This window comes from Maylandia zebra, linkage group LG3 (assembly GCF_041146795.1).
Source record: "Maylandia zebra isolate NMK-2024a linkage group LG3, Mzebra_GT3a, whole genome shotgun sequence".
Lineage (NCBI taxonomy): Eukaryota > Metazoa > Chordata > Actinopteri > Cichliformes > Cichlidae > Maylandia > Maylandia zebra.
In genome coordinates, this window is record NC_135169.1 from 30,592,476 (window position 1) to 30,617,951 (window position 25,476).

The 25,476-nt window shown below is 39.6% G+C and overlaps 1 protein-coding gene across 1 annotated transcript; it reads right to left on the reverse strand.

The window, feature by feature from the left end:
• Positions 1-2,033: 2,033 nt before the first annotated feature.
• Positions 2,034-16,762, reverse strand: LOC106675858 (uncharacterized). Its single transcript, XM_076881680.1, has 15 exons — positions 16,492-16,762; positions 15,654-15,733; positions 14,614-14,649; positions 14,176-14,442; positions 12,585-12,845; positions 11,562-11,828; positions 11,169-11,447; positions 9,066-9,350; positions 5,786-5,896; positions 5,633-5,648; positions 5,451-5,536; positions 5,226-5,276; positions 4,258-4,317; positions 3,829-3,888; positions 2,034-3,675 (listed from the first exon to the last, which is right to left on the reverse strand). The coding sequence occupies exons 2-15, from the start codon at positions 15,688-15,690 to the stop codon at positions 3,587-3,589; spliced, it is 1,905 nt and encodes a 634-aa protein (XP_076737795.1). The 5' UTR covers positions 15,691-15,733; positions 16,492-16,762; the 3' UTR covers positions 2,034-3,586.
• Between the last annotated feature and the right edge of the window lie 8,714 nt (positions 16,763-25,476).

Consider the following 25,476-nt stretch of genomic DNA (forward strand, 5'->3'; position numbering starts at 1 on the left):
CTCGAGGGCCGGTGTCCTGCAGGTTTTAGATATCGCCCTGGGTCAACACACCTGAATCAAATGATTAGTTCATCACCAGGCCTCTGGAGAACTTCAGGACATGTTGAGGAGGTAATTTAGCCACTTGAATCAGCTGTGTTGCAGGACACCGGCCCTCGAGGCCTGGGGTTTGACACCTGTGCCCTAACCCTACTTATGACTATTTGTTTGACATTTCTAAATTTGATTACCCTGAGCTTTGCTTTCTCACTTTATCTTGACTTTCTGTCTTTGTTGGAGTCTTGTTGGATTACATTTATTGTAATTGTAAAATTACAATAAATGTAATTTTACAATTACATTTATTGTAAAATGTAATTTTACAATAAATGTAATTGTTTGGAATAATTTACTTCTTAAAGCAATTTTATTGCACCACGTTCATTCACTCATGAGCTGCTGTGACATGAATCAAATGGCTGAATTGCCACCTCAGCATTCTTTCAAGTTCTAGTCTCTTGTTAATGACCTATTAATTTTATTCAGGTGTGTTGCAGCAGGGACACATGGAAATGTTTCAGGACAGCGGCCCTCGAGGACTGGAGTTTGACATCCGTGCATTAGATATTTGGGAATGGCGGTGAAAGTATTGAGGCTTTCCAAGTAAAGCACTGTTGTTTGAAACTCAGGGGGCTTGATACACACAGAGAGACTGATTATTCCACTGAAAGACAAACAGAAACTCATATAAGAAAGAAGCAGAGCACATATCTCACTGACACAATAATATGGCAACAGCTGAGTATCTGCTTCCGTCGTAATACTGAGCTTGATTAGAAATGGTGAAGCAGGTGAATCTGATCAGCTGATCCTCTACAGGAGAGCAGCCAATGGGGCAGCAGAGAAAATGAGTGGAGCTCATGTCCACACATGTCCACAAGCACACACACAAACACCAACAGGAGACAGAGAAAGAGACAAAAGCCAGGCCATCACAAGAGAAACTCGGGGACCACGTCAGGAAACTGTTGGGTTTATCTGGCACAACCTTGTTACCATGGAACTACATGGAAGACGAGGTATTCATGTCAGAGAACAGCAGCATTTAACTTGACAGTGGCACTGCTGCACTAGAGTCTGGATTGGCTCTTTCTATACCTGTGTGGGTTCTTTCAGAGTACGTCTGCTTCCTCCAAACATATGCATGTTAGGTCAATCAGTGATTTGCAATTCCCTGGAGCTGTGAGTGATTTTCTCTTTCCTTCTCTGTTGACTCTCTGATAGACTGGTGACCTCTCCAGGTTACACCCTGCCTTGAGAGGTTCAAGCCCCTCTGTGACCGAAGAATATGGAAATTTTAATCTACAGCAAATGGATGGATGAGTAGATGACTCACACTGGGCATGTTGTATTTGCACAAAAAGAACAGGATATAGACCAGTAAGAAATGATAAAGTAATCAAAGGGCTTTTACACTATGAAAGTTATTGAAAACAAAAGTCTACGGGTCTACTTCAGTTACTGAGTGCAATAACTTATTGGGTGTTCTTTCTAAGCTGAGACAGTCAAAACTTCATTAGAATATTATTATAATTTTAAATTGATGTACTGTAATTATTAGTGTTTTTATCTATTACCTTTGAATCATCATATCTGCTGTCTAAACACTTTCACAATCCTGCTCCTTTTTTAAAGCCAAGAATGAGACAATCTTTCTATTTTTATAAAATAACCAGATGATGTATTTGTTGTAAAACTGAACAAATAAACAAACAAATAAATACTGTATCACTGAGTGTGTTTGATGAACAAGTACCCTCATCAACACCCAAGGCATCAGCAGTTGCAAGACAGTAATCTGTGTATTTGTTGGTACCTCTGAAGATCAATATCTAGGCTCCTATTTTTAACAGTAGAGTAAATCCTGTAGTCAGACTGTACATATAATTATTATTTCTGTCTTTCTCTTCCCATGTACAGCTGTTCATGAACATTCCCCACTCTGAGCCATGTATGATCTGATAGCACTTAACTTACTTTAGTGTTTAGAACACAAACGTTCAAGTCAATTTGAATCAATTTTGTTTATTTAACAACAACTCACAATAATAGCCGCCTCAAAATGCTTTATTTTATAAGATAATCACCTTAAAATAAAAAGTCTGCTTTAAACAAGCACCTGGTAACAGCTGGGAGGAAGAACTAAATCTTACACTGACAGAAACTAAAATATGTGGATGATATCAGCCATGTGTGAATTAGATCTATCTGGAGCAATGAAGCGCAGAAACAAGAAAACAAGAAAAATTGTTTTTCAACAAACAAGACTGTAGATGTAACAATATTTGAGATTAAATATCTTATAGGAAACACATATTCATATAACACAATTGCAGCTCTCCAAGCAGCTTCCATAAAATAAAATTTAAAGTTGATCTTTTCCTAAAGCTGTTAAAAGAAGAAAAGCAACTTTATAGAAAAATGTCAAGTGATGCTTAATTCATGCAGGGGAAGAGAAACATGTATGGTTATCATACACATCAAATGATTTTAGAAACAATACAGGAAACATCTGTAAACATGCACTGCTCAAAAAAAATTAAAGGAATTATTTTTAATCAGTGTTTAGCATCACATCACTCAAATGTCTATCCTCGATGAAGTAGCAGAAAATGTAGTTAACACTAGGTACAGCAGGGTGAGACGATCCCTGGATGCTACAGAGGTTGTACAGGATGTCCAACTCCTCTAGGATGCCAATTCAGTGCATGCTCAAGAGTCTGTCACCCACTGTCAGACCCTATTGTGCTGTGGGTCCTGGGTTCCTCCTGGTATGATAATGACCACCCTCATGTGTTGAGAGTATGCAGGCAGTTCCTGGAGGATTACGGAATTGATACCACTGACTGGTCCCCACACTCGCCTGACCAAAATCCAACTGGGACATTATGCTTCTCTCCATTTGAAGCTGCCATGCTGCAGCTCAGACTCTCCAGGAGCTCAGATGCCCTGGTCCAGATCTTGGAGGAGATCCCCAGGACACCATTGACTCATTATTCATATGCTCCAAGATTGTCAGGCATGCACACAAGCACACGTTGGCCAAACTGACAACTGAGTATCATTCTGAGTTGATGCAATGAACATTTGACAAAATGGACAAACCTGCTGCATTATTTTGTCACTTTGATGTGTCTCTGCATTTAGCCCTCTGTAGGTTGTTGACTTTCATTTCCAAATGTTGTTTATTTTTATTTTTTTATTTGTTGTTTATTTATTGAGCAATCTAAATGTAAAAAGACTCTAAAAAGCATCCTGGTCTCAAAGCCAGATCATCAGTTGGTGCTATTATGATGAAAGAAAGTTTGTTTGACTTTATTTTATTTTACAAAACAGTGCATAATCTCATTTTCTCCAATGAGCTCTTTACTTCTAATGGAATTAACTCAGTCTTGTCACTGATCCGGTTGGTTTTGCAGATCTTGTTATTAATCTGAAAGAAATGGTGCAGCACAATTCAGTCATTAAAGGTGATTTAGAACTAAATTTACTCCCTAAAAACTTAAAAACTTTAGTATTTAAGTTCATCGTTACAGCAACATGTAAGCTATTTTATTTCTGCACAGTAACCCAGAGCTGTTTGTGATTTAACTTCAGAATAAACTGTTTCATCAGCTGCTGCAGGAGCTGGTTTTCCTGCAAATAAAGAAATGATTTGTCAAATGTCATTGCAAGTGCCTCTTTGTTCAAAGTGACAACTTGATTTATTTATACAGTTTTCCTTGGTGTGTAAAACATGTAAAGCCCAAAGCAAAAGAAATAAGGTACTTATTTTATTACATTACTTACCTTTGTGTCTCTTAGGTTTCGCTTTAGTGTAATAGACCTGTGCGTACAACAGGCTGTCATCTAAAAGAGGATGACAGATGAGCAGCATTAAAAAACGAGTGGCTTTAATTTCCTTTATATTTCTGTCAGTTAACACCTACAGTAACTCATCACAGGAACAGACTGAAGGAGATTTTCGCTCTATTGAAGACGAGATTTTATGACAACCTGTTACTGTCATGTTTGAAAACCTGTTTCTTTCTCTGCTGGTGTTAAATCTCATTTCAGTGTCAGATCACTTCAAGCTTCCTCCACCCTGGTTATTAAGGTCAGTGACCCTATAATCCAATGATATCTAACTGATATCATTATAACCCTCTTAAAATTATGAAATAATGGTGTAGTCAATGAAGTCAAGAAAAAAGTTATATATTATATTACTTTACTCACCGTTGTCTTTCTTGGTTTTAGATCTATCGTGGGAGACCTGTGCATACAACACACTGTCATCTGAGAGAGGATGGACAGATGATCAGGATAAAAGGTTAAGTGTGTTAATTTTCATTACATTTATATATCTGTCAGTCAACAACACACTGATCATAGAAACCTATTGAAGGTCTATTAAAGATGAGATGTTTCTGTCATGTTTAAAAACCTTTTCTATGAAAACCTGTCAGCCCTCAAGTCAGTGTCACATCAGCTCAACCCTGCTCAGCATGACCCTTCCACTAAGCTCAAATCCAAACCTTAAGGATCACGGTTCACTTTTCCTCCATCTTTGCCATTCTATACTCCTGCACTACTCATACCATTTATGTCCTCTTAAAACAAGATAATGTGCTCTAATCAACAGACTCCTCAAATGTTTCTTCTAATCTCTTATCTGAAACAGCGCTGAAATTAATTCCACGTGATTCTTCTAGGTTAAAATATTAGAATAACAATAATAATAATGATGGTTAATACATAACTTGGCATAAGAAAAACGAAAACAAAACGTAATTACATTTAAAAAACAATTATACCAAAATAAAGAAAAAAATATTAATCTCTGAAATGTAAAAACAACCAAACAAAAAAAGGATATAAGCAAAGAGTTAAAAAATGAAGACATGAAGTTGATTACTGGTTGTTGTCTCATACTGTTAGTAGTGACAGGAACACCAGCAAAAAGTGAAACTAGAGAATAATCCGTCAGGAGGAATGAGATGGATTCATAAAACAGATTCACAGTGGTTTACGTTTTGTAGGACAGACTGATCTTAAAGTTGAACTGACCCTGTGTTACACTGGAAGGACCAAGTGTCCAACCTCTTTGTTTTCTTATCTGTGTGCAGCTGATTTCTAAAACTTCCATGTTTAAACACAAATAATCACATAGTCTTCATATATCTGTGCTACTGTATCTACTTTACCATTTTGTGTGTCATCGTGGTCTTTGATTGATTCATAAACACAAGCATCACCTACAAAAACAAGCCAATGATAGGTTAAAAATTGAATTTCTTATGTATGGGTTTGATTATCTTCTAAATCAGCAAACTAGAAACAGATAAATCGGACCTGGAGTTTAAAAATCGTCAGTAAATAAATTAATAAATACAACAACAACAACAAAACTTGTCATGGATCAGGCTGACCTTGGACAGTAGAGTTATGTCGACTGTGTTGAGCTTCATCCTTGATCATGTGGTTCATTGCAGAGCTCTGATTTGTGCTCCGAGTCCTGGTGGAACAAAAAAAACAAACGTAGTAAACCAATAGATTTAATAAGAAACACAGGATGTAGTTCTAGTACAGGAGAGGGGAGATTTGAACCAACCTGACAAAGAATGAATCTGTAAGAAAAGACAATTGCATTTTTTATTGTAACCTGTTGTGGTGCAGAAATATTACATTGAGCGTTCAGGATACATTTGTGATTTTTATTATTTACATCATATTCAGTTTAATATCAGATGGTTAATGGTCTCACCCTTTGACTGTTTGAAGCGACACAAAAGCAGAAGAAGAAGAAGAATCAGTAAAACTCCACAAACGAGTCCAACGATCAAAGGAGTGAGAAATGAAGAGCTTTCAGGTGCTGCTGTAATAATAACAGGTTTTAATTAGATGCATTTATACAAATTAGCAACATAATTCACATGGGAACATTTTAAAATATAGTATTATTTACAATGTCACTATTCCTAATAATAACTGAAAATATTCTATTTGTTTTACTATCATATTTCTCTGTGGTGACTATTCACCTGAATAGTGATTAAAAAAAAACTTTTGAATTTCACATCACCTGTTTGTCATTCCTTTATGAACAAAGGTCTTTAAACCAACAGCATATTTTGATTGATGCAAGTGGTGATAAATTCTGTGAATAGTTTTCTAATTCAAATACATAATGTCAGCTTTACAGAGACAAAAGTATATATCGCTATTTTATGTCTGTGTAGGTTCTCAGTCATCCAGGTCATCGTAGTCAAAGGAGCTTGCAAAGAAAAGCGTCTGGACTTCTTTAAGTTACTTGAAGACGTTTCACCTCTCATCCGAGAAGCTTCTTCAGTTCTAAGGTCAAATGGTGGAGAGTCCAAGATATAAACCTAGTGGGAGTGACCCCCGCAGAGGGACAAAAGGACCCCCTGATGATCCTCTAATCGCCTGAGCCAAGGTGTGAAAATGGGTGTGGGTCCCAATCAGCCAGAGTTTCGGGTGGGTTCATTGTGAAACCTGGCCCCACCTTATCATGCGAATTCCTGAGATCAGATGGCCCAGGATGTGAGTGGGCGTTAAGGCGTCTGGGAAGGGATCTCAAAACTGGATTATAGATGGCAGAGAGTTGGTGTCGTAAACCCCCGCCTCTGTTCAAAGATGGTCGCTCACAGTGGACATAGATGGCTTCTTTCACTCCTCTTTCAAATCATCTGTCCTCTCTGTCCAAAATGTGAACATTGGCATCCTCGAAAGAGTGTCCTTTATCCTTAATATGCAGATGGACTGCTGAGTCTTGTCCTGTGGAGGTGGCTCTTCTGTGTTGTGCCATGCGCTTGTGAAGTGGCTGTTTGGTCTCTCCAATGTAGAGGTCTGGGCATTCCTCGCTGCACTGTACAGCATACACCACATTGTTAAGCTTGTGTTTAGAAGTTTTGTCTTTCGGGTGAACCAGTTTCTGTCTGAGTGTGTTGCTGGGTCTGAAATACACTGGGATGTCGTGCTTGGAGAAAACTCTCCTGAGTTTCTCTGATACACTGGCTACATAGGGGATGACAATGTTGTTGCGTCTGTCCTTCTTATCCTCCTTCGCTGGTGTCTGGTCTTCTTTTCTGTGCCTCTTTGCTGACTTTAAGAACGCCCATTTAGGATAGCCGCATGTTTTGAGTGCTTCCTTTACATGTGTGTGTTCCTTCTTTTTTCCTTCCGGCTTAGAGGGAACATGTTCTGCCCGGTGGTGTAGGGTCCTAATTACTCCAAGTTTGTGTTCCAGAGGGTGATGGGAGTCAAAGAGGAGGTACTGGTCCGTGTGTGTGGGCTTCCGGTAAACTTCGATGTTGAGGTTGCCGGTAAACTTCGATGTGCACAGCGCAGTCCAGGAAAGGCAAACAGTTGTCCTTTGTGTCCTTTGTGTCTTCCCTGGTGAACTTGATGTTTTTATCCACAGCGTTAATGTGCGCAGTGAAGGATTCCACTTCTTGTGTCTTGATTTTGACCCATGTGTCGTCCACATATCTGTACCAGTGGCTGGGTACTCTTCCTTTGAAAGAGCCAAGAGCCTTTCTTTCCACTTCCTCCATGTAAAGGTTGGCTACAATAGGTGACACGGGGGAGCCCATGGCACAGCCATGTTTTTGTCTGTAAAAGCCTTCGTTGTATTTGAAATATGTAGTGGTGAGGCAGAGGTCTAACAGGGTGCAAATCTGATCGGGTGTGAAGTTGGTCCTGTCCTCCAAGGAGCTGTCTTCTTGTAGTCGTTTTCTAACAGTCTCCACGGCCTCCGTGGTGGGTATGCAAGTGAAGAGAGAGACTACATCAAAGGACACCATGGTTTCATCTGGATCCAGGGTAAGTTTCTGGACCTTGTCGGTGAAGCCGGTGGAGTTCTTGATGTGGTGTCCCAGTGTACTTCAGACCCAGCAACACACTCAGACAGAAACTGGTTCACCCGAAAGACAAAACTCCTAAACACAAGCTTAACAATGTGGTTTATGCTGTACAGTGCAGCGAGGAATGCCCAGACCTCTACATTGGAGAGACCAAACAGCCACTTCACAAGCGCATGGCACAACACAGAAGAGCCACCTCCACAGGACAAGACTCAGCAGTCCATCTGCATCTTAAGGATAAAGGACACTCTTTCGAGGATGCCAATGTTCACATTTTGGACAGAGAGGACAGATGGTTTGAAAGAGGAGTGAAAGAAGCCATCTATGTCCACTGTGAGCGACCATCTTTGAACAGAGGCGGGGGTTTACGACACCAACTCTCTGCCATCTATAATCCAGTTTTGAGATCCCTTCCCAGACGCCTTAATGCCCACTCACATCCTGGGCCATCTGATCTCAGGAATTCACATGATAAGGTGGGGCCAGGTTTCACAATGAACCCACCCGAAACTCTGGCTGATTGGGACCCACACCCGGTTTCACACCTTGGCTCAGGCGATTAGAGGATCATCAGGGGGTCCTTTTGTCCCTCTGTGGGGGGTCACTCCCACTAGGTTTATATCTGGGACTCTCCACCATTTGACCTTAGAACTGAAGAAGCTTCTCGGATGAGAGGTGAAACGTCTTCAAGTAACTTAAAGAAGTCCAGACGCTTTTCTTTGCAAGCTCCTTTGATCGCTATTTTATCAATTTGTATTTATACTTTAAAGCTCTGTGCTAATATGTTTAAGCTCAGAAGAACATTTACGTTTGTTTGCAGACACTGTGAATTTTTCAGTAATGATAATTATTATTATAATTATACAGCAGAGGATGAGTGAGCATAGAAGTAGATTCACATCTTCATCTATTCTAAGTATTGTATAAAAACATAATGAATACTGACAAACTGAAGTATTCACTCTAATCTGTTGAACCCTGGTGTGCACTCTCCCCTCACAGTTGTATTCTGCATCATCGGGTTTTAAAAGCATATTTAACTTCCTGAATTCATTTTTGTTGGAAGTTTGGTCGTTTTCTATTCATACATCCACTAAAGGTGTAAATGTCAGATCATTAACTTTTCACATTTTGTGTTTCTAGAAGAAGAAAAAAACTCACCCCTGCGATCAATCCTGACTGACTGGCTGTCCTCTGTGTAGTAAACTGGGTTTCCTCTTCCTCCTCTGCACCTGTAGAGTCCTTCCTGTGAGACACTGATTTGTCCATTTGAGTGGAAAACTGCATCTTGTGTGGTCAGAGGTTCAGAGGAGTTCTCATCTCTGTACCAGTAGTATTTCCATCCAGATGATGATGATGATGAGTTCACAGAGCAGGTCAGGGTCACACTGCCCCCTACTGGGATGTCTCTCATATCAGAAGTTACTTGGGCCTGTGATTGATCTGCTGTTGAGTTTAAACAAAGACACAAAGAAAATATGAATATACTGTATACCCCACACACATGGGTTGGGATCACACTGCCCTGATGTTGTCTCCATTGATGTTACCTCTTGTAAACCTCCTCTCCAGTTTCCAACAACACATAGGAAGGAATAAGACTAAACTGAAATGTGTTAGGTTTTGTATTGTTGATTGTCATTTATGCTTAGAAATATTTAACCATATATGCTTAGAGGTTTGATCCTTGATAGTCTGCAAACTTTGTGTGCATTAGAGAGCACTCTGGGAGCACGAGAGAGGTCGTACCTTGTTTTATTGTTTTATGGTAGGATAAACGTGGCTGTGTTTGTTTTAGGCTAAGTGCCTTTTGTTTAGATGAACCGCTGGACTTCCAGACCAGCAGGTTTAGGGAAGTCATTTATGGGGTCACACTCTGACCCCCCCCCCCCGCCCCCCACACACACACACACACACACACAGGCAAGGTACTCTTTGTGTGTATGTAGACATCATATGTTAATGACCCTATGCATATTCATGTTACCACAATAAAAGGAGTGCTGTGGGGAACCTGGCTGAGAGTCTGATGGAGGTCAAGTGGTGGAACCACACTTGGCTCCAGGCCGGTCTCCCTCATGCATGAGTAACATGAAGAACTTTGCCTACTTCGTGTCTTGCTTCAACGTTCCAGCGAATAGGTTCAAGCTACAAAACCTATCAATATGAGTAATCTTACAGATGTCTATAATGCATTTGATTCTTTTAGTGTTTATTTTTTTCTGTTTCATTATGATTCTTCTTTGGATTTATAAAATAATACTTGTGCTTATTCTGTGTGATTCCTTCTTATTACCACAACAGAAGACACAGAACTTCTTACTAATGGAATTTATAAGTCCCACATCCCACACAGCTGCACAGACAAATTTAATATAGAAACATTTTATTTATGAGATTTTTTTCTAATTTCAGACTTTCATAAAACATTTTCATTTGATTAGAATATTTTTTCATGGTAAGTTTGCTTTGATTAGGGAATAGTCTTCTTCCTACATGATCAGAAGAAACATACCAACATATCTCTCTATCTATAAACCTCCTGCTGAACACATACACACTGATATCAAAAACTTCCACATCACTGTTTGTTCCATCAATACTACAAAATGCATTAATTTATCCACCACTGCTCATGCAAAGTTCTTAAATAAAGTGTTTGAAAGCATCAATTTCATGACAAAAAAAGAAAGAAGAACATTTTTCACACGGTTCACCTCAGTTGGCAAAACAAACCAGTCACTAAAAATGTTGATTGATGCAACCAAATCACTCTCTCTCTAGGATGCCTCACCCCACAGTAATGCAACTGAACCAGGAAAATATTGCATTACTCCTTGTAATCACAAAGAAAACTAGTAATTAAAGAAAAAACATTAATCTTACTATCTCTAAATGTTGGCTAATTTAATATCGCTAATAACATCCTCAGCCCACACATTTAGTCCACTTTGTATTTCCACAGACATCACCTCAGTGTTTGTTTGTAATAATAAATTTTTCCACCTTGTCAGTTTTTTTCTGTTTTTGTTTTTCTGTCAGTATTGTCCTCAGGTGATGGAGCAGCAGGTCAGCATTGGCGTCTCTATACCAGCTGAAGGTTCATGACACAAAGTGGTGACAAACTGTCTACAATGAGGCTACTATCAGCTGCAGCTCTTTGTCTGACTAACAATGTAACATGCTTTGTAGACCATTGAATTCATCCTGTGCTGACCATGATGACATTTGTCAAATGGAGATCACACAACAAACATGACTTACTTGATGCTGACAATGTGAAGGCTTCACTCCACTCTGTTGAAGAATATGAGTCATCTCTGCGTCGACTCTTACACATGTAGTCTCCACTGCTGGACTCAGAAACTCTGAATGTCACATCATTATTGTGTGTCCACTGTGTGGGTGTCCTGGGTCGTCTCCATTCATACCACCACTCAGTGGTTTCACCTCCTTCCTGCACCTCACATGTCAGAGTGATCGTCTCACCTCTGAATATCTGAGGCCAGTTGGGTTGTTGTTTTACAACAACTTTATTGGAAACTGTTCACACATATTAACAGTTGAGATACAAACAGAAACATGAAATCAACACAGAAAACTTCACATTGTATGTTTGACAATCATGAGTGAATGTATATTTCATACTAAACTCACAGGTTATCTCAATGATGACATCATCACTTATATCAGTGTAGTAAACTGGGTTTCCTCTTGTTCCTCTGCAGCTGTAGATTCCTCCTTGAGATACTCTGATATCTCTGTTTTGTTGATCTCTGATTTGACCTTCAGAGGTTCTTTGAGTTCGTCTGAACCACTCATATTTCCATCCATCAGAGCTCTGCACAGAGCAGGTCAGTGTCACACTGCCCCCTACTGGTATGATTGTTGTTCCTGCTGTCAGTGTGGCCCTGGGTTTATCTGCTGTTATCAAAAACAAGGAGTGAAAATAAAATTCATTCAGTATAAGAGCATAGACACATTTTAAAAAGCTACATTTTACTAAAGAATGTTTTAATGTTATGCAGTTTCCCAGTTAGAACAAAATCACTACCCTTCTTTATTATATGACTATTGCTTTTGTCTTTGTTCCCAGTAATGTAAGAGGTTTTGAATATTTATTTTTCCCTGTCTCAGCAGGGAGATAATCTTAATGTAACTCTTGCTGTAGATCTCAAAATAAACGCACTGTTTGTCCATTCTATGGCCTGGAAATGTCACATTAATGTAAACTTATACAGTTCTCTGATGAAGGATACACAATGATGGATTAAGAAGGCTGTATGCAGGTTTAGACAATCAAAACATCATTGAGGACCACTTTACATTAACATACATTTTTGATGTTCCCCCTTTTTCTCTTGTGATTTGCAACAAACAAAATATCATAAGGGCACAAGAAAGGTAACAAAAAAAAGCTAAATTTTAACATTTTAAGATTATGATCTTCCGACTACCAGTGAAATCTACAAAAAAGATTATTTTCTTTTTTGTGTTTTTGTTTTTTTTACTCTTGTCTGTCTTTTCTCTGCAGTTTAAATTTACAGCGTGTTAGAAACTGTTTACACATATTAACAGTTTAGATACAAATAGAAAAATGAAATCAACACAGAAAACTTAAAATTGTATGTTTGATAATCATGTGTGAATGTATATTTCAAACTAAATTACTGAACTCACTCTCAATGGTGACATCATAACTCTCATAAGTGTAGTAAACTGGGTTTCCTCTTGTTCCTCTGCAGCTGTAGATTCCTCCTTGAGATACTCTGATATCTCTGTTTTGTTGATCTCTGATTTGAACTTCAGAGGTTGTTTGGGTTCGTCTGAACCACTCATATTTCCATCCATCAGAGCTCTGCACAGAGCAGGTCAGTGTCACACTGCCCCCTACTGGTATGATTGTTGTTCCTGCTGTCAGTGTGGCCCTGGGTCTATATGCTGTTATCAAAAAGACGAAAAGAAAACACAAAGCCATTGAACAACATTTTAAAATATGCTTTCATTTTATTTAAATTCCAACTTCCAAGAAGAGATGTCTTTGCTGAGCACGCATCATTCTCAGGGACTCCTCTCATCCTGCCATTAAACTCTTCCAGCTCCTCCCCTTCAGCTGACGCTACAGGACCCTACAGACTAAAACCAGCAGGTTTATGAACAGCTTCTTCCCCACTGCTGTCACCTTACTGAACTCAGTCCCCTGCTGAACCTTTCCATCCACACCCACTTATCCCTCCTAATGACCATGATCATGACTGTCATTCATTCTCAACATTCAGAATATGCTTACATTGGTTACTGCTATAGTTTAGGACACTGAATCAGTATAGTCTCTGGTATAGTGCGTACACTGTTTACTATTATAGTCTATTCAGAGCGGTATGCTTCCACTGTGAATATATTCATAGCACTCTGTAGATCTGTTTACCATATGTAGCACATCTGTATATATTTAGCAAAGCTTTATATTTGTTCATAGTACATCTGTATATCTGTCTGTAGGTCATCTGTATATTTGCTCTCTCTGTACATAATCTGTTCATAACTATCCCACCATTTATTTATACTACCCTTATCTGTGCATAATTGCTCCCATTTTTTAGCACTTACTACTCTTGCACTCTGATCACATGCAAACTGTATTTCCTTACCCTGTATTTATAGATGTGTAATGACAATAAAGTTGAATGCTAATCCTAATTTAAATTTATTTTTTTAATACAGTTTAAGATCATTTTAATTTTTTCTAATGTGGTGAGAGAGCTACAATTTTGAGGTTAGTCGGGTAATTCAGGTTGTAGATCTCTAAATAAGCACAGTACAAATGTTTGTCCATTCTTTGGCCTGAAGAAGTCACACTGAATGTAAACTAATGAAGTTCACTGTTGAAGGAAACACACTGATGGGTTCAGAGGGATCTGCCTGGTTTCACATTTAGATAACAGAAACATCGTCACCTTAAATTATGTGGAGCTTTTGATGTTTCTTTTTTTCATTATTTAAATTAAATTTCATCCACAGTTATTCTTGTTATACATTAAAACATACACATGTTGTAATGACAAGAAACATATTGTCTGAGTATTTTGGTTGTAGTGTGTACTGTGAACAAAGTTAGGTAAAATGCAAGGATCTTTGCTAAAGTTCAATGTTTCAATACATCAGAAATAAAATAGTTTCAATGAAACATTTATTAAACACATATATTTTTTTATAATTCAGATGAGTATTTTAACTGGAATCATCACATTATTAATCACTGAGGACTTACCTAATACAGTTATAAAGACAGTTTTACTGTTCTTTATATAATGTGACCCCTTCCAGCTACCAGAGCACTGATATTCACCACTGTGATATATCGAGCTAATTTTTAATGTGTAGTCTTTGTTCTCACTGTAGCCGACATAGTCTCGACCATCCTTGTTGATTGCATAATACCAGTCAGTCTCTCTTCCTTCATTCATGTCACACTTGAAGGTAACAGACTCTCCAATGAAATAGCTGGACGATTTGGGTTCAATAGTTAGCACAGCACCTAGAATCCAACACAAACAGACAAATAGCAATCTGAAACACTTATTTAATGCTCAAGGCAAAATATTGATTGAAAAACACAAATAGGATCTGCATTAGAGTCATACAGGTTGAGAATAATCTTTATTAAATAAAAAGGAAGAAATAGAAAAAGTGAAAACTGTTCAGTCACCTTGAGCGTGTCCACTGCAGACGAGCGTACAGAGCACTACAATAAAGACAGAAACTTCAGACATTATCAAACTAAAGACACTCAAATGTAACATAAATAAAACACTGTTGGTAATGATGTGTCTCATTTCTTGATCAATAGTGAGTTAATGACCTTCTTAAGGAACAATCCCACCAGGGTTCTTACCAAGCTCCTTAAAACACTGGGAGATTTTCAATGTCTGCTATGATCTGAGTCAGTGCACTAAAATCTAATCCAGTCTACAAACAAACATGATGATAACAGACATGAGTGTCCTCTGATCACATGACCTGAAATGGTACAGGCCATCCTCTTTGGGCAGCCAATGAAAGACTGGGTTCCAAAAGGGAAATGATCTCCCCAGTATTTACTTTGTATATTAGAAAAAAATCTCAAAAATTAATGCCATTGACAAATTGCAGTGAGTCACTTCTGTCAACAAGAATTTGTCTAGAAGGTGATATTTGTTGATCAACATTGACATATTTTAACTAATTTATGTGTCTTCTACATTTAAACCTGCCTATTGGGAGTTTGTTTTTTTTTAATCTCCATTTATGGCTGGACGAGCTCTAATCTTCCTTTAGGAAGCAACTTTCATTTAGTAAGGAGTAGGATTAGTCGAGTACTCTTTTATACCTGGACTAAGGAAGCAAATTTCTGTTAGTCTGCATTAAAAGGCCTATTTTTAAATCTAGCACTGGCTTTAATTACTGCCTTTATGTGTTTAATAAAATGTAACCATGATTGGTTACATTTTATATTACGATGTAATAAGCATCAAATTATCACTGATGGAGAAACAAACCTTTCTTAGATAAACTAAAGCAGCTCCACTCTGATCTGAGTCAGTGCACTAAAATCTAATCCAGTCTACAAACAACCACGTTGGTAACAAACATGAGAGTCCTCTGATCACATGACCTGCAATGGTCAAATGACTGATGCTCTGTTCTTCTTACTAAAACATGTTTATGGATCAGTATGAATCAAACAATAGAAGTCAGTGATGTACTCACAGAATAGGCCCAGCTCACAGAGCAAAGTGGCTCCCATCCTCACATCCAGCAGTGACACGTCTGAAAACGTCTACAACTTTCTGTGAAGAGAGAGAGTGAAGCAGCAGCACAGCAGATACCAAAGAGCTGAGAAGGAAACAATGACTTTTTAATACTTCTTCTTTCTGCTTCCTTCCTTTTACACAGAAATAACAACTTAACATAGTCTGACCACCACATCATGTGATACATTTATACTCTCCTGCAGAAACATATCAGGAAGATTTTTATCAGAATGGCTATAAAAAATATATATATATACTGAAACTAACTAAATAATATTAGCTTGACTGAGTGCCCAAAATGAGATAGACACAAGTCAAAGACAAGCTTTAACTGTGAAGTACTTTAGTTCATTTTACAGCCCAGAAACACAACGAGAAACATTGTTCAGATTCAGATTGCTAACAAGTATCTATCAAGCATTAGATATTAAAGTAACAGCGACGGATATTTTGTTGCCTTTGTCTGCTGCTTGTATGCTTGGTTTGATTATTATGAGCTTTATCACCAGTAATAATTACCCTCATAAACACTACATGTATACATCATTCAGATCGTTTTAAACTGCAGTAGATGCATAAATGAAGACAACTGATTAAACACAACCAAGACAATAAACTTTTACCATTCCCTTCCTGTCACAGATGTAGTCATTGAGTTTGCTGCTGCTCCTTTACAAGGAGATGACGATACACTAAATATTGATGCACAAAATCATTACATTGCTTCAAATATACATTAAATAGATTTGAGGTGAGCCCCCATACCAGCTGATAAACAGAGATGTCATACTTACTGACAGCAAATGTTCACAGCAGATGTTGGTAATCCACACACTTTCCCACACAGCAGTGAAATCAAGAACTGACAGTAATTTTATTTTTATTTCATTAAACTAATGCAGAATCCTTTAACATATCTTTCCACTGTGGTGACATCTTAGATTAGTCATAAATTTACTCACAGAAAGTAAGCGTGTCCACAGAAAGAAATGTGTCCTTAACCAGAAGTGACCGTGAGACCAGATGAAGTCCTGCCCCCTTTCTCAGCTCCTCTCTGTTTTCTTAGAAGTAGTTGTAACTGCTGTATTAATAAATAACGACAGTGCCTTTTAGCTTCACTTAGTAACTAAAAAGCACACTTACACACTTAGTTACTCATTTCCATGGCTACATTTTTAGATAGCAGAGCACAGCTGCAAACAAAGCAGCTGTTTATATACTTGAATGTGTTTTACAGAATTAACGGTGTAAGTCAAATAAAGGAAGCAATAAGAGGAAGCAAGCAGTTCAGCAAGGCAGAGTTAGCATGGCAATCTGATAACGTACAGTTATTGGTGAAACACAATTGTGCTTCCTGCACCCTTTACTTCATAAGATGGTGGACTCCAGCTCGTATTGAGGCGATTTGCTGCTGAGTGTGAAGAGGAGGGAATGAGAATCAGCACCTCCAACTCTGAGCCGTGATTGACACTGGATAATTGTTGAAGTCATAACTGTGGTTTAGGGATGAGTTCTGGCCCAAAGCACAGGATTTTAAGGATCTTGTGGCAAGAGTGGAGTGGGAGATTGGCAGGTGGATTGGATGATACTGTGTGACATATGCAGTGATATGGATGCAGGACCAGTGTGGTGTAGTGAAGTGAGAGCTGAGTGTGAAAGTGAAGCTGTCTGTTGGCAGGTTGATTTATCTTCCTACCCTTGTGTGGTCACAAGCTCTGGGTAGTGACGGAGAGAATGAGACGGAAGACATTAGCTTCCTCTAAAGGTGCAGTTAGAGAACATATCTTGAAGCAAATCATAAATCATAATGTTATTTATATATTTATATGTATATATGTAGTATGTAGCTGCAGCTATAATATACTATGTAATAATGTTTGAGTCACAGTGAACTTTCACAAAACTTCATTGCATAGATTTTATTTTTTATTATTTAAATTGAATTTTTGTAATAATAAGGTTCCACATGTCAATGTTGTCGGGGGCATTAGTCAGTGGGACACCGCTAGCAAACATGTTGCATATGTGGAGGTTCCCAGACAGAGTTGCATGATCTCCACACTGGTAAGGCACATTCGCTGTAGGTCCTCTCCCTGTACTAACTTATAAGTTTAAGTTTGGTGTTGCTTTACTAAGTGTTAGTTCTTAGAGCTAAATGTCCCCAAAGTGCTTTTGATTACTTTTAAAGGGAAAAATAGTAATTGAATCTGACTTTTATCCATTATAACACCTATTTGTGTTTTTCACCTGTGCTAAACAGGGATGAAGAGAGGCTTGCTGCTGTGTGTTTCCCTGATTGTGTTGCTGCATTTTGTCTTTTAGAGTTTGTAGAGATTTTGTTTTATGTGTATAATGAGTTTGTCATCTAAAGCTGCACGTTAAATAGTATTTTCAGCCATGTTGGGAAAATTTACTCTTGTATCTATAGGTTTTTTGTAATTGATCCATCTTAGCAGGGATTTAAATATTATAACTGATTATCAGTAGTTTGTTTTTGAGTATACTTCCTCATCGTATCAGAGGTGGGTCGAATATCCAAAAATTGTACTCAAGTAAGAGTAGCATTACTTTAAAATATTATTACTCAAGTAAAAGTGAAAAGTAGTTGTCAAAAAAGTTACTCAAGTAAGAGTAAAAAAGTACTTGGCGAAAAGACTACTCAAGTAGCGAGTAACTGTTTGAAATGTCCGATTTATTTTATAAATAAATGCTATCAGACAAACAGAAATAAATAAATATACAAATTTGACCATTTTCAAAAGGAATATATGAAAATAAAACCAACATAATAAGGCACAACAATTCTAATTTCCAGATTTCAGTTTTTCACAACATAAAGCTTTTTTCACCAATACCTACAGTAAATAATATAAATATATAAACAGTGCAAACAATTTCCAGTGACAAGATATGCTGTAAACTTTATATTCATTTTTGCTCCAAAGGGCACAGCAGCCTCAGAGAAAACAGAACGAGGCATCTTCAACATATGTTCATACAAGGCAGCTCAGAATTTTGTCTGGATATGTGGGTTAACTCTGCAAAGAATTTTCCTCACATCAGCAGAGGTCAGACAGAGAACCTGGTCGTTATGACGGGGGTTGGACTTCCTCACCAGCACATCATTCTGGGGATCAAACCATGTGCTGCGTGTCACCGCTGTCCTGGAAGTGGCTGCGGATTTTTCTGCCATGCGCGCGCTTCGCTGCTTTGATGGTTTGAGACAGTTTGGCCCTTGCTGTTCCCAGGGCCCCCTTGTCACCTGCTCTGAAGTCAGAGTCTTGAATCCTTAGCAGGTCACGCACTTCTGCAGTCATCCACGCTTTCTGGTTGGTCCGTATTATAATATCCCTGGAGTAAGTGACATCATCGATGCACTTCCTGATGTAGCTGGTCACAGATGATGTGTACTCCTCCAAGTTGGTACAGTCGCCATTTGTTGTAGCCTCCCTGAACATGTTCCAGTCAGTGTGCTCAAAACAGTCCTGGAGAGCAGAGAGAGCTCAAGTAGGCCAAGTTCCCAGAACCAGTTTGGAGTGTCTGATGAGCGGTCTGTATGCCGGAATTAGCATAATAGACCAGTGGTCTGAGTGTCCGAGGTGGCGGCGGGGCTTTGCTCTCTGCGCGCAGGGAATGTTTGTGTAAACAAGATCCAGCATGTTTTACCCCCCGTGGCAAAGTCAACGTATTGATGGAATTTTGGAAGGACTGACTTGCGATTTGCGTGATTGAAATCTCCGGCGATAATAAACAGTCCATTGGAGTGTGAGTTCGGGAGCTCACTGATCAGCTCGCAGAGCGCCTACTTAGTATTAGCGCTGGGTGGGATGTACACTGTTGTAATGAGCACAACAGTGAATTCTCAAGCTAGATAAAAAGGTCTGCATCTAACAGTCATAGGCTACGTCCACATGTACCCGGGTATTTTTGAAAACACAGATTTTTCTATGCGTTTGCACCTTTCGTCCACACGTAAACGGCTTTTTCGGTCACTGAAAATGGAGATTTTTGAAAACTCCTGCCAGGGTGGAGATTTTCGAAAGTTCTAACTGTATATGTAAGCATTTAAACACTGCAGAGAGTAAAATTTACGTGTGGATGAGGAAAACGTCCACACATAAATTTTACTCTCTGCAATGTTTAAATGCTTACATATACACACACAGTTTCTGTCCCTCCACACAGAGGACTCAGTTCTGCTTCTATGCGTCATCTTTATTTACTCTTTCTCACCCAGGCTTCTAGACTTCTGATTGGCCAACATTTCAACAGGAATATATCAAAACCTGTTGCTTCGTTTCTGCGTTAAAGTGTGGACGTTTTTTTTTTTTTAAACGAAAACGGAAAATCTCAGTTTTGAAAAATACCCGTGTACGTGTGGATGCAGCCATAAACTCTACCAGTGATGAGCAGTAATTACAAGCAAGCACAGCGTTATTGCACCATTTCAAGCTGAAATAGACACACAAGCCACCACCCTGAGTCTTACCGCACAGAGCTGCATTTCTGTCTGTCAAAATGTGGTGAGCCCATGTAGCTGAACGGCGGCGTCCGTCCATGTTTCTGTCAAAACAAGGATGCAGCAGTCTCTAAATTCCTGCTGTGTGGTCAGCTGGAGTCGGATGTAGTCCAGTTTATTGTCCAGTGAGCAGATGTTTGAGAGCAAGATGGATGGAAGAGCCGGTCGGCTTGGATTTGCTTTAGCACGGACAGCTTTAGACACCGAGGACTGAGGGCCTGGTTTCGGTAGCGACCCAAGGACGCTCAGCGCTTTCAGCAGTTCCGGGTCAGTTTTTGTGTGATGCTTGTAATTTAGAAGTGTTTGCCATTGGTAAACCCGAACACCGATTAATCTTGTTGTGGTGTCCATGTGGCTCAGAGGTCACGATGAAAAGGCGATAGAAAAAACACAAAAACTGCACTGTTTGGTCCAGAGTGGTTGCTGCGTGCTGTTGCCGCACCGCCATCTCATCTACTTGTAATAATAATACTTGTAAACTTGTAATAATTCTACTTGTTCCCACTGTGTTCCCCACCTGTTTCTACTCGCCTCATATCCTCTTGTAGTTATTGTCTCAGTCTTCCGTCGCTTTTTCAGTTTTCTGTCTCTGTTGTGTATTTGCTAGTGTTCCCCAGATACTTAGCTGTGTGTAGGGCTGCCACAAACGATTATTTTGATAGTCGACTAGTCACCGATTATTTTTGCGATTAGTCGACTAATCAGATCATCATCCATTGGACATAAAACGTACAGCTTATTGCACCAGCAGCATCTGCTCTTATATAACTATCATTAGCTTACAGCTTTAAGTGTTTAAGGTATGTGATAACTAAAAATAAAGACAAGATGATAGTTATTAAATTTTAATGAAATTTGCAGATTGTTTCGGTGAAATTTAATAAACTCCTTGCTATCTAAAATATAACCGGACACCGGAGTATATTCTCGAGCATCTCACACTTCTGATAATCAGTTGTCTGCTTGATGTTTATTCAGCTGTGTAAAAATTATAACTTTAATCTCAGCCAAACCGATTTACTCAGGAACAAATAAAATACTACAAAAAGCCAAACAATAACATTTTTAAGTTATCTAAGTGACTTATATATGTTTAACCCGAGTAGCGAAAGACGGCGGTGGGTTTGAAAACGATTTGCTGGGAGTCCGGTGTTCTCACCGGCTCTAGTGAGCCTTGCCCCCGGCTAGCTATCGAGCTAGTGGGTAACAGACGTCTCCGAAAACGTCGGAGCGCTTTTGAAAATATGTGGTGTCTTGATAAACTGAGCAGATATTTGAGGTTTACACAGCTACATTCTCGCCTGAAAATATGTTAAACGTTTATTTTGTGACCCAGAAAGAATAATAAGAGTATTATTAAAACTAACTAGCTGCCGCCATTGTTGGAAACTGAGCTGGGCTGCGCTATGAATTCTGGGACACATCTTCTTCTTCTTCTGGGTTTAACGGCAGCTGGCATCCTTGTACATACAGTGCTGCCATTTTCTGTTTCAGTCCTTTATTACACTCTTACTCCTACTACTTATTCCTGCATCTTTTGGGATCTTACAAAGCTTCAAACGACGCGTCGACTATTAAATCAGTCATTGACCATTTCGATAGTCGACATAATCGTGACTGCTCGACTAATCGTGGCAGCCCTAGCTGTGTGTATTCTAGTGTTCCCTGGATCATTACAACACTTGTGTGTTCATAAGTCAGTTTTCTTAGTATTGATTCCTTTTGGACTTTTTAAACTTGACAGCAATAAAAACTTGTCCTATTTTGATTTTGTCTACAGATGAAGCTCTGTACAGTTTGTAATCTGTCCACTTAAACATGTTTTGTCTGTGGATATAGTTTCATTATTCCTCATCCTGAACAGAACTCATAGACTGGGCAGCTTCGTTCCTCTTTTTAGTAGTCCTGTCAGCAATTTTTCTTTTCGTTTATAAAAATAGAACTTCCAAGCAAATTGTTTCTGTGGGGTACTGTGTGTTTCCCCGTCCTTCACTTGTGAATGTTTATTTGAAGAGGAAAAACCTTCCACGGGACTCCGATATGAAAACATACAAACAGATGTTACGAACTTGTATGTCCATGTGTTTGTTTGTGCAGGTGTTGTGTTTTTTTCTATGTTAATTTAGCTGTGCCAGGGCCCTGTTCCGATTGGTGCGTGGATATACTGCCCCGGCGTGATTGGATCCAGCTGGAGGACCCGCCCATTAAAAGGAGGCTGGAGTGCTACAGCGGGAGAGGTCCTCGCATTTCTCCTCATCACCCAGCAGTAGTCCTGTGGTAGCCGCTGGCTGCAGTATACGCTTGAAAGTTGTGGAAGTGGAGTGGGTAGGGGTGAGCTGCCGTTTATTTTGATCACCCGTTTTCTCCTGTTTTTGAGTTGGTTAAGGAGGTCAGACTCTGTCTTTATTTTGACTTTATTTTGGTGAGGTCAGGGGTGCGGGATTTGTGTAGGTTTGTTTTGTTTATTGTTTTGGCCTTGGCTCACCCTGAAGTGTTGACACTCCCGTTTTGGTTCTCTTTATTCACATTGTAAATAAATCACTTCACATCTAACGGATTTGTTGCGTGTGACTGCTTGGGTCTTGGGGAGGGAAGCGAGTGCCTCGCTCATGTTATGGCCTGGCCCTAGACGGGTCGTAACATGAATTGGGGGCTCGTCCTCTGCCTTTTTCTGTGGGTTTTTGCGTGTGTTTGGTCTGTTGGCGGTTTTCTTGGGTGTGGGGGTGGTAGGTGTGTGGAATTATGGAGTTTTCTTTGGATGATTTTGTTACTTCGCCTTCGTGGGATAGAATTGTGAAGTGCAGGAAAGCGGATTTGCTTATCATTGCTAGTTGTTATGATGTTCAAGTGTCCTATGGTGCCCGCAAAGCGGTGGTTAGGGACGCTTTGTGTGCCGAGTTGGTGGAGCGAGGCGTTCTTCCTGCCCCGCAGGCAGCTGTAGAGCAGCCTGATGGCAGGGGTGTGAAGGTGGCTCCGGAGGCTGAGCCGGGGTCGGATGCCAAAGGGCCTGTTAACGTGCTACCAGCCGAGGCGGACTCTGATGCGGCTGAGGCGGGCTCTGACACAGCCGAGGCGGACTCTGATGCTGCTGGGGCGAAGCCTGAAGCAGCTGAGTCTGGTACGGCCGGGGAACCCCTGGCGGGGCGGTCTACGGAAGATCTCCGTTTGACCCTCCGTATTAGGGAGGTGGAAGCCCGTGCTAAAGAGCTTGAGGTACAAGCAATGCACCTCCGTGTCAGAGCTTTGGAGCTGGAGCGAAAGCCCTCCACATCTGCCTCTAGTCATCCTAGTACGTCCACCGCGGTCCCGACAGGTTTTGACATCACCAAACACGTTAAACTGGTTCCCCCGTTTCGTGAGGCCGAAGTGGATTCCTATTTTAACGCTTTTGAGCGTATAGCGGCCGCGTTAAGTTGGCCGAAGGAATTTTGGCCGCTGCTGTTACAATGCAAATTGGTTGGCAAAGCCCAGGAGGTGTGTACCAGTTTATCAATTGAAGATAGCCTGGATTATGACGTCATGAAGAAGACTGTGTTGCAGGCATATGAGCTCGTCCCAGAAGCCTACCGTCAAAAATTTAGGAAGTGTGAAAAAACCGCCAATCAGACATTTGTGGAGTTTGCCCGTGAGAAAAGTCGCCTGTTTGAACGATGGTTGCAGGCCAGTAAAGCACAGGATTTCGAGGGGCTGAAAGAGCTTCTTTTGTTAGAGGAATTCAAAAAATGTTTGCCCTAGACGGGTCGTAACACAGAAATATAATTCAGAGCATGTAAATTGTCTTACAGGCGTAATCAGGTCTAAGTTATTCTCAACAACAAACAAACTACGGTAGGAAAACTGTGTGCCTCTGCAGCGTCTTGGCTCTGATATCCCCCCTCAGCACCGTGTGCACTTATTTGCATAAATCCATGATGCATAGATTTAAAGTATAAACCTAGCCTTTAAAGTGAACATATTCAAAGTTTTACTTTACCAAGCCAAAACACAATAAAATAATTTTAGCTTTACTATAAACATGAACTTACTTATTAAATTACTAATTACCCAAAATAAGTTTAACAGCAAATATAAATTGAACTATATTAACCTGGCTCCCACACTGTGTGTCCTGCTGTGTCGACTTGCCTTTCTTAACCCTTTAAGACCTACCATAGAACCAAGTCCGCCAGAGCTTATATTATATTTTTACATGCTGTGGAGCAATTTTTGGGAGCATTTCAAGTTGCTATACATCAATACAACCATTATAGCCCAGATTTTAATAATATGTATTCATTAAGTGCATAGTAATTACATAAATTGCAAAAAAGTGCAATAAACTACAAAAAAATTGAAAATCGTTTTTGCTTTTTTAACATATATTTGTAGTTAGAGAAATTTAAGAGGCTTATCCCTCAAAACTGTAAATACAAAAAAGTTGCACAAAATAGTTTCCCACCACAGGAAATTTATTTTGAGTGTCTTCATAGTTTTATTTTTGAAATACACCAATTTTTATACACTGCAGGAAAAACGAAAATAAATATTATACTGCAAATTTGCAAAAAAGCAGCATATGCATCAAAATAAACTATTTCCAGCAGTGCAATATGAGTCCTAAGCATCCCAGAAACGACACAGAAAGTCATAAAGTCAAAGATAACTTTTAAAAAGAGCAGTATAGGCCCTGAGGCCCTGATGGCAAAAAAGACTACATTTCCGCGAAAATGACGTCACTTCCGGTTTCAGGCAGGTAATGGCGGAAATGCAAAAGTTCGCGCTGACGTCTATTCCAACGTAGGAAGTGTTATGAACAGCTGATCGGATCGGCAAAGCGTGTTTCTGGAATATTATGTTTTTGTTCCTGCAAGTGCTTTTTATGCAGTTTTTGCAAAGCTTTATGTGGAAGGAAACCGTGACCTAGGACAAGCTGATAGCATAAGATGTAAGTACAACTCCTCCGGTTTCATATGCAAAAAAAATTTGGGCGCTAGCTTACGTGGTTGCAGTGCTACCGGGATTTAAAAATAGTTACGCAAAACAGAGCGTTCCCGCTCCGATCGGCTCTAAAGGGTTAAGCTTAACATAGTTTCCTTGTGTTTCTCTTCACTTATTACAGCAGTTCTGGTGAAATCACACTTCTTAGGCTGACCAAGGCTGCACAGAAAACGTGACATAGCAGGAGATCAGGGACTGTCATGGTGCTGCGTCTTTAGACCCAGCTTTAAGTTACAGACCAAGATTCGTATTCTTCAGTATCCTGAGTAATTGGGCCTAATTT

Coding starts and splice junctions, on each gene's coding strand:
- LOC106675858 (XM_076881680.1), bottom strand. CDS start 15,690: ATGGGAGCCACTTTGCTCTGTGAGCTGGGCCTATTCT. Junction 14,443..14,613: donor CTGCAGTGGACACGCTCAAG/GTGACTGAACAG, acceptor GTTGGATTCTAG/GTGCTGTGCTAACTATTGAA. Junction 3,676..3,828: donor GAAACCTAAGAGACACAAAG/GTAAGTAATGTA, acceptor CTTTATTTGCAG/GAAAACCAGCTCCTGCAGCA.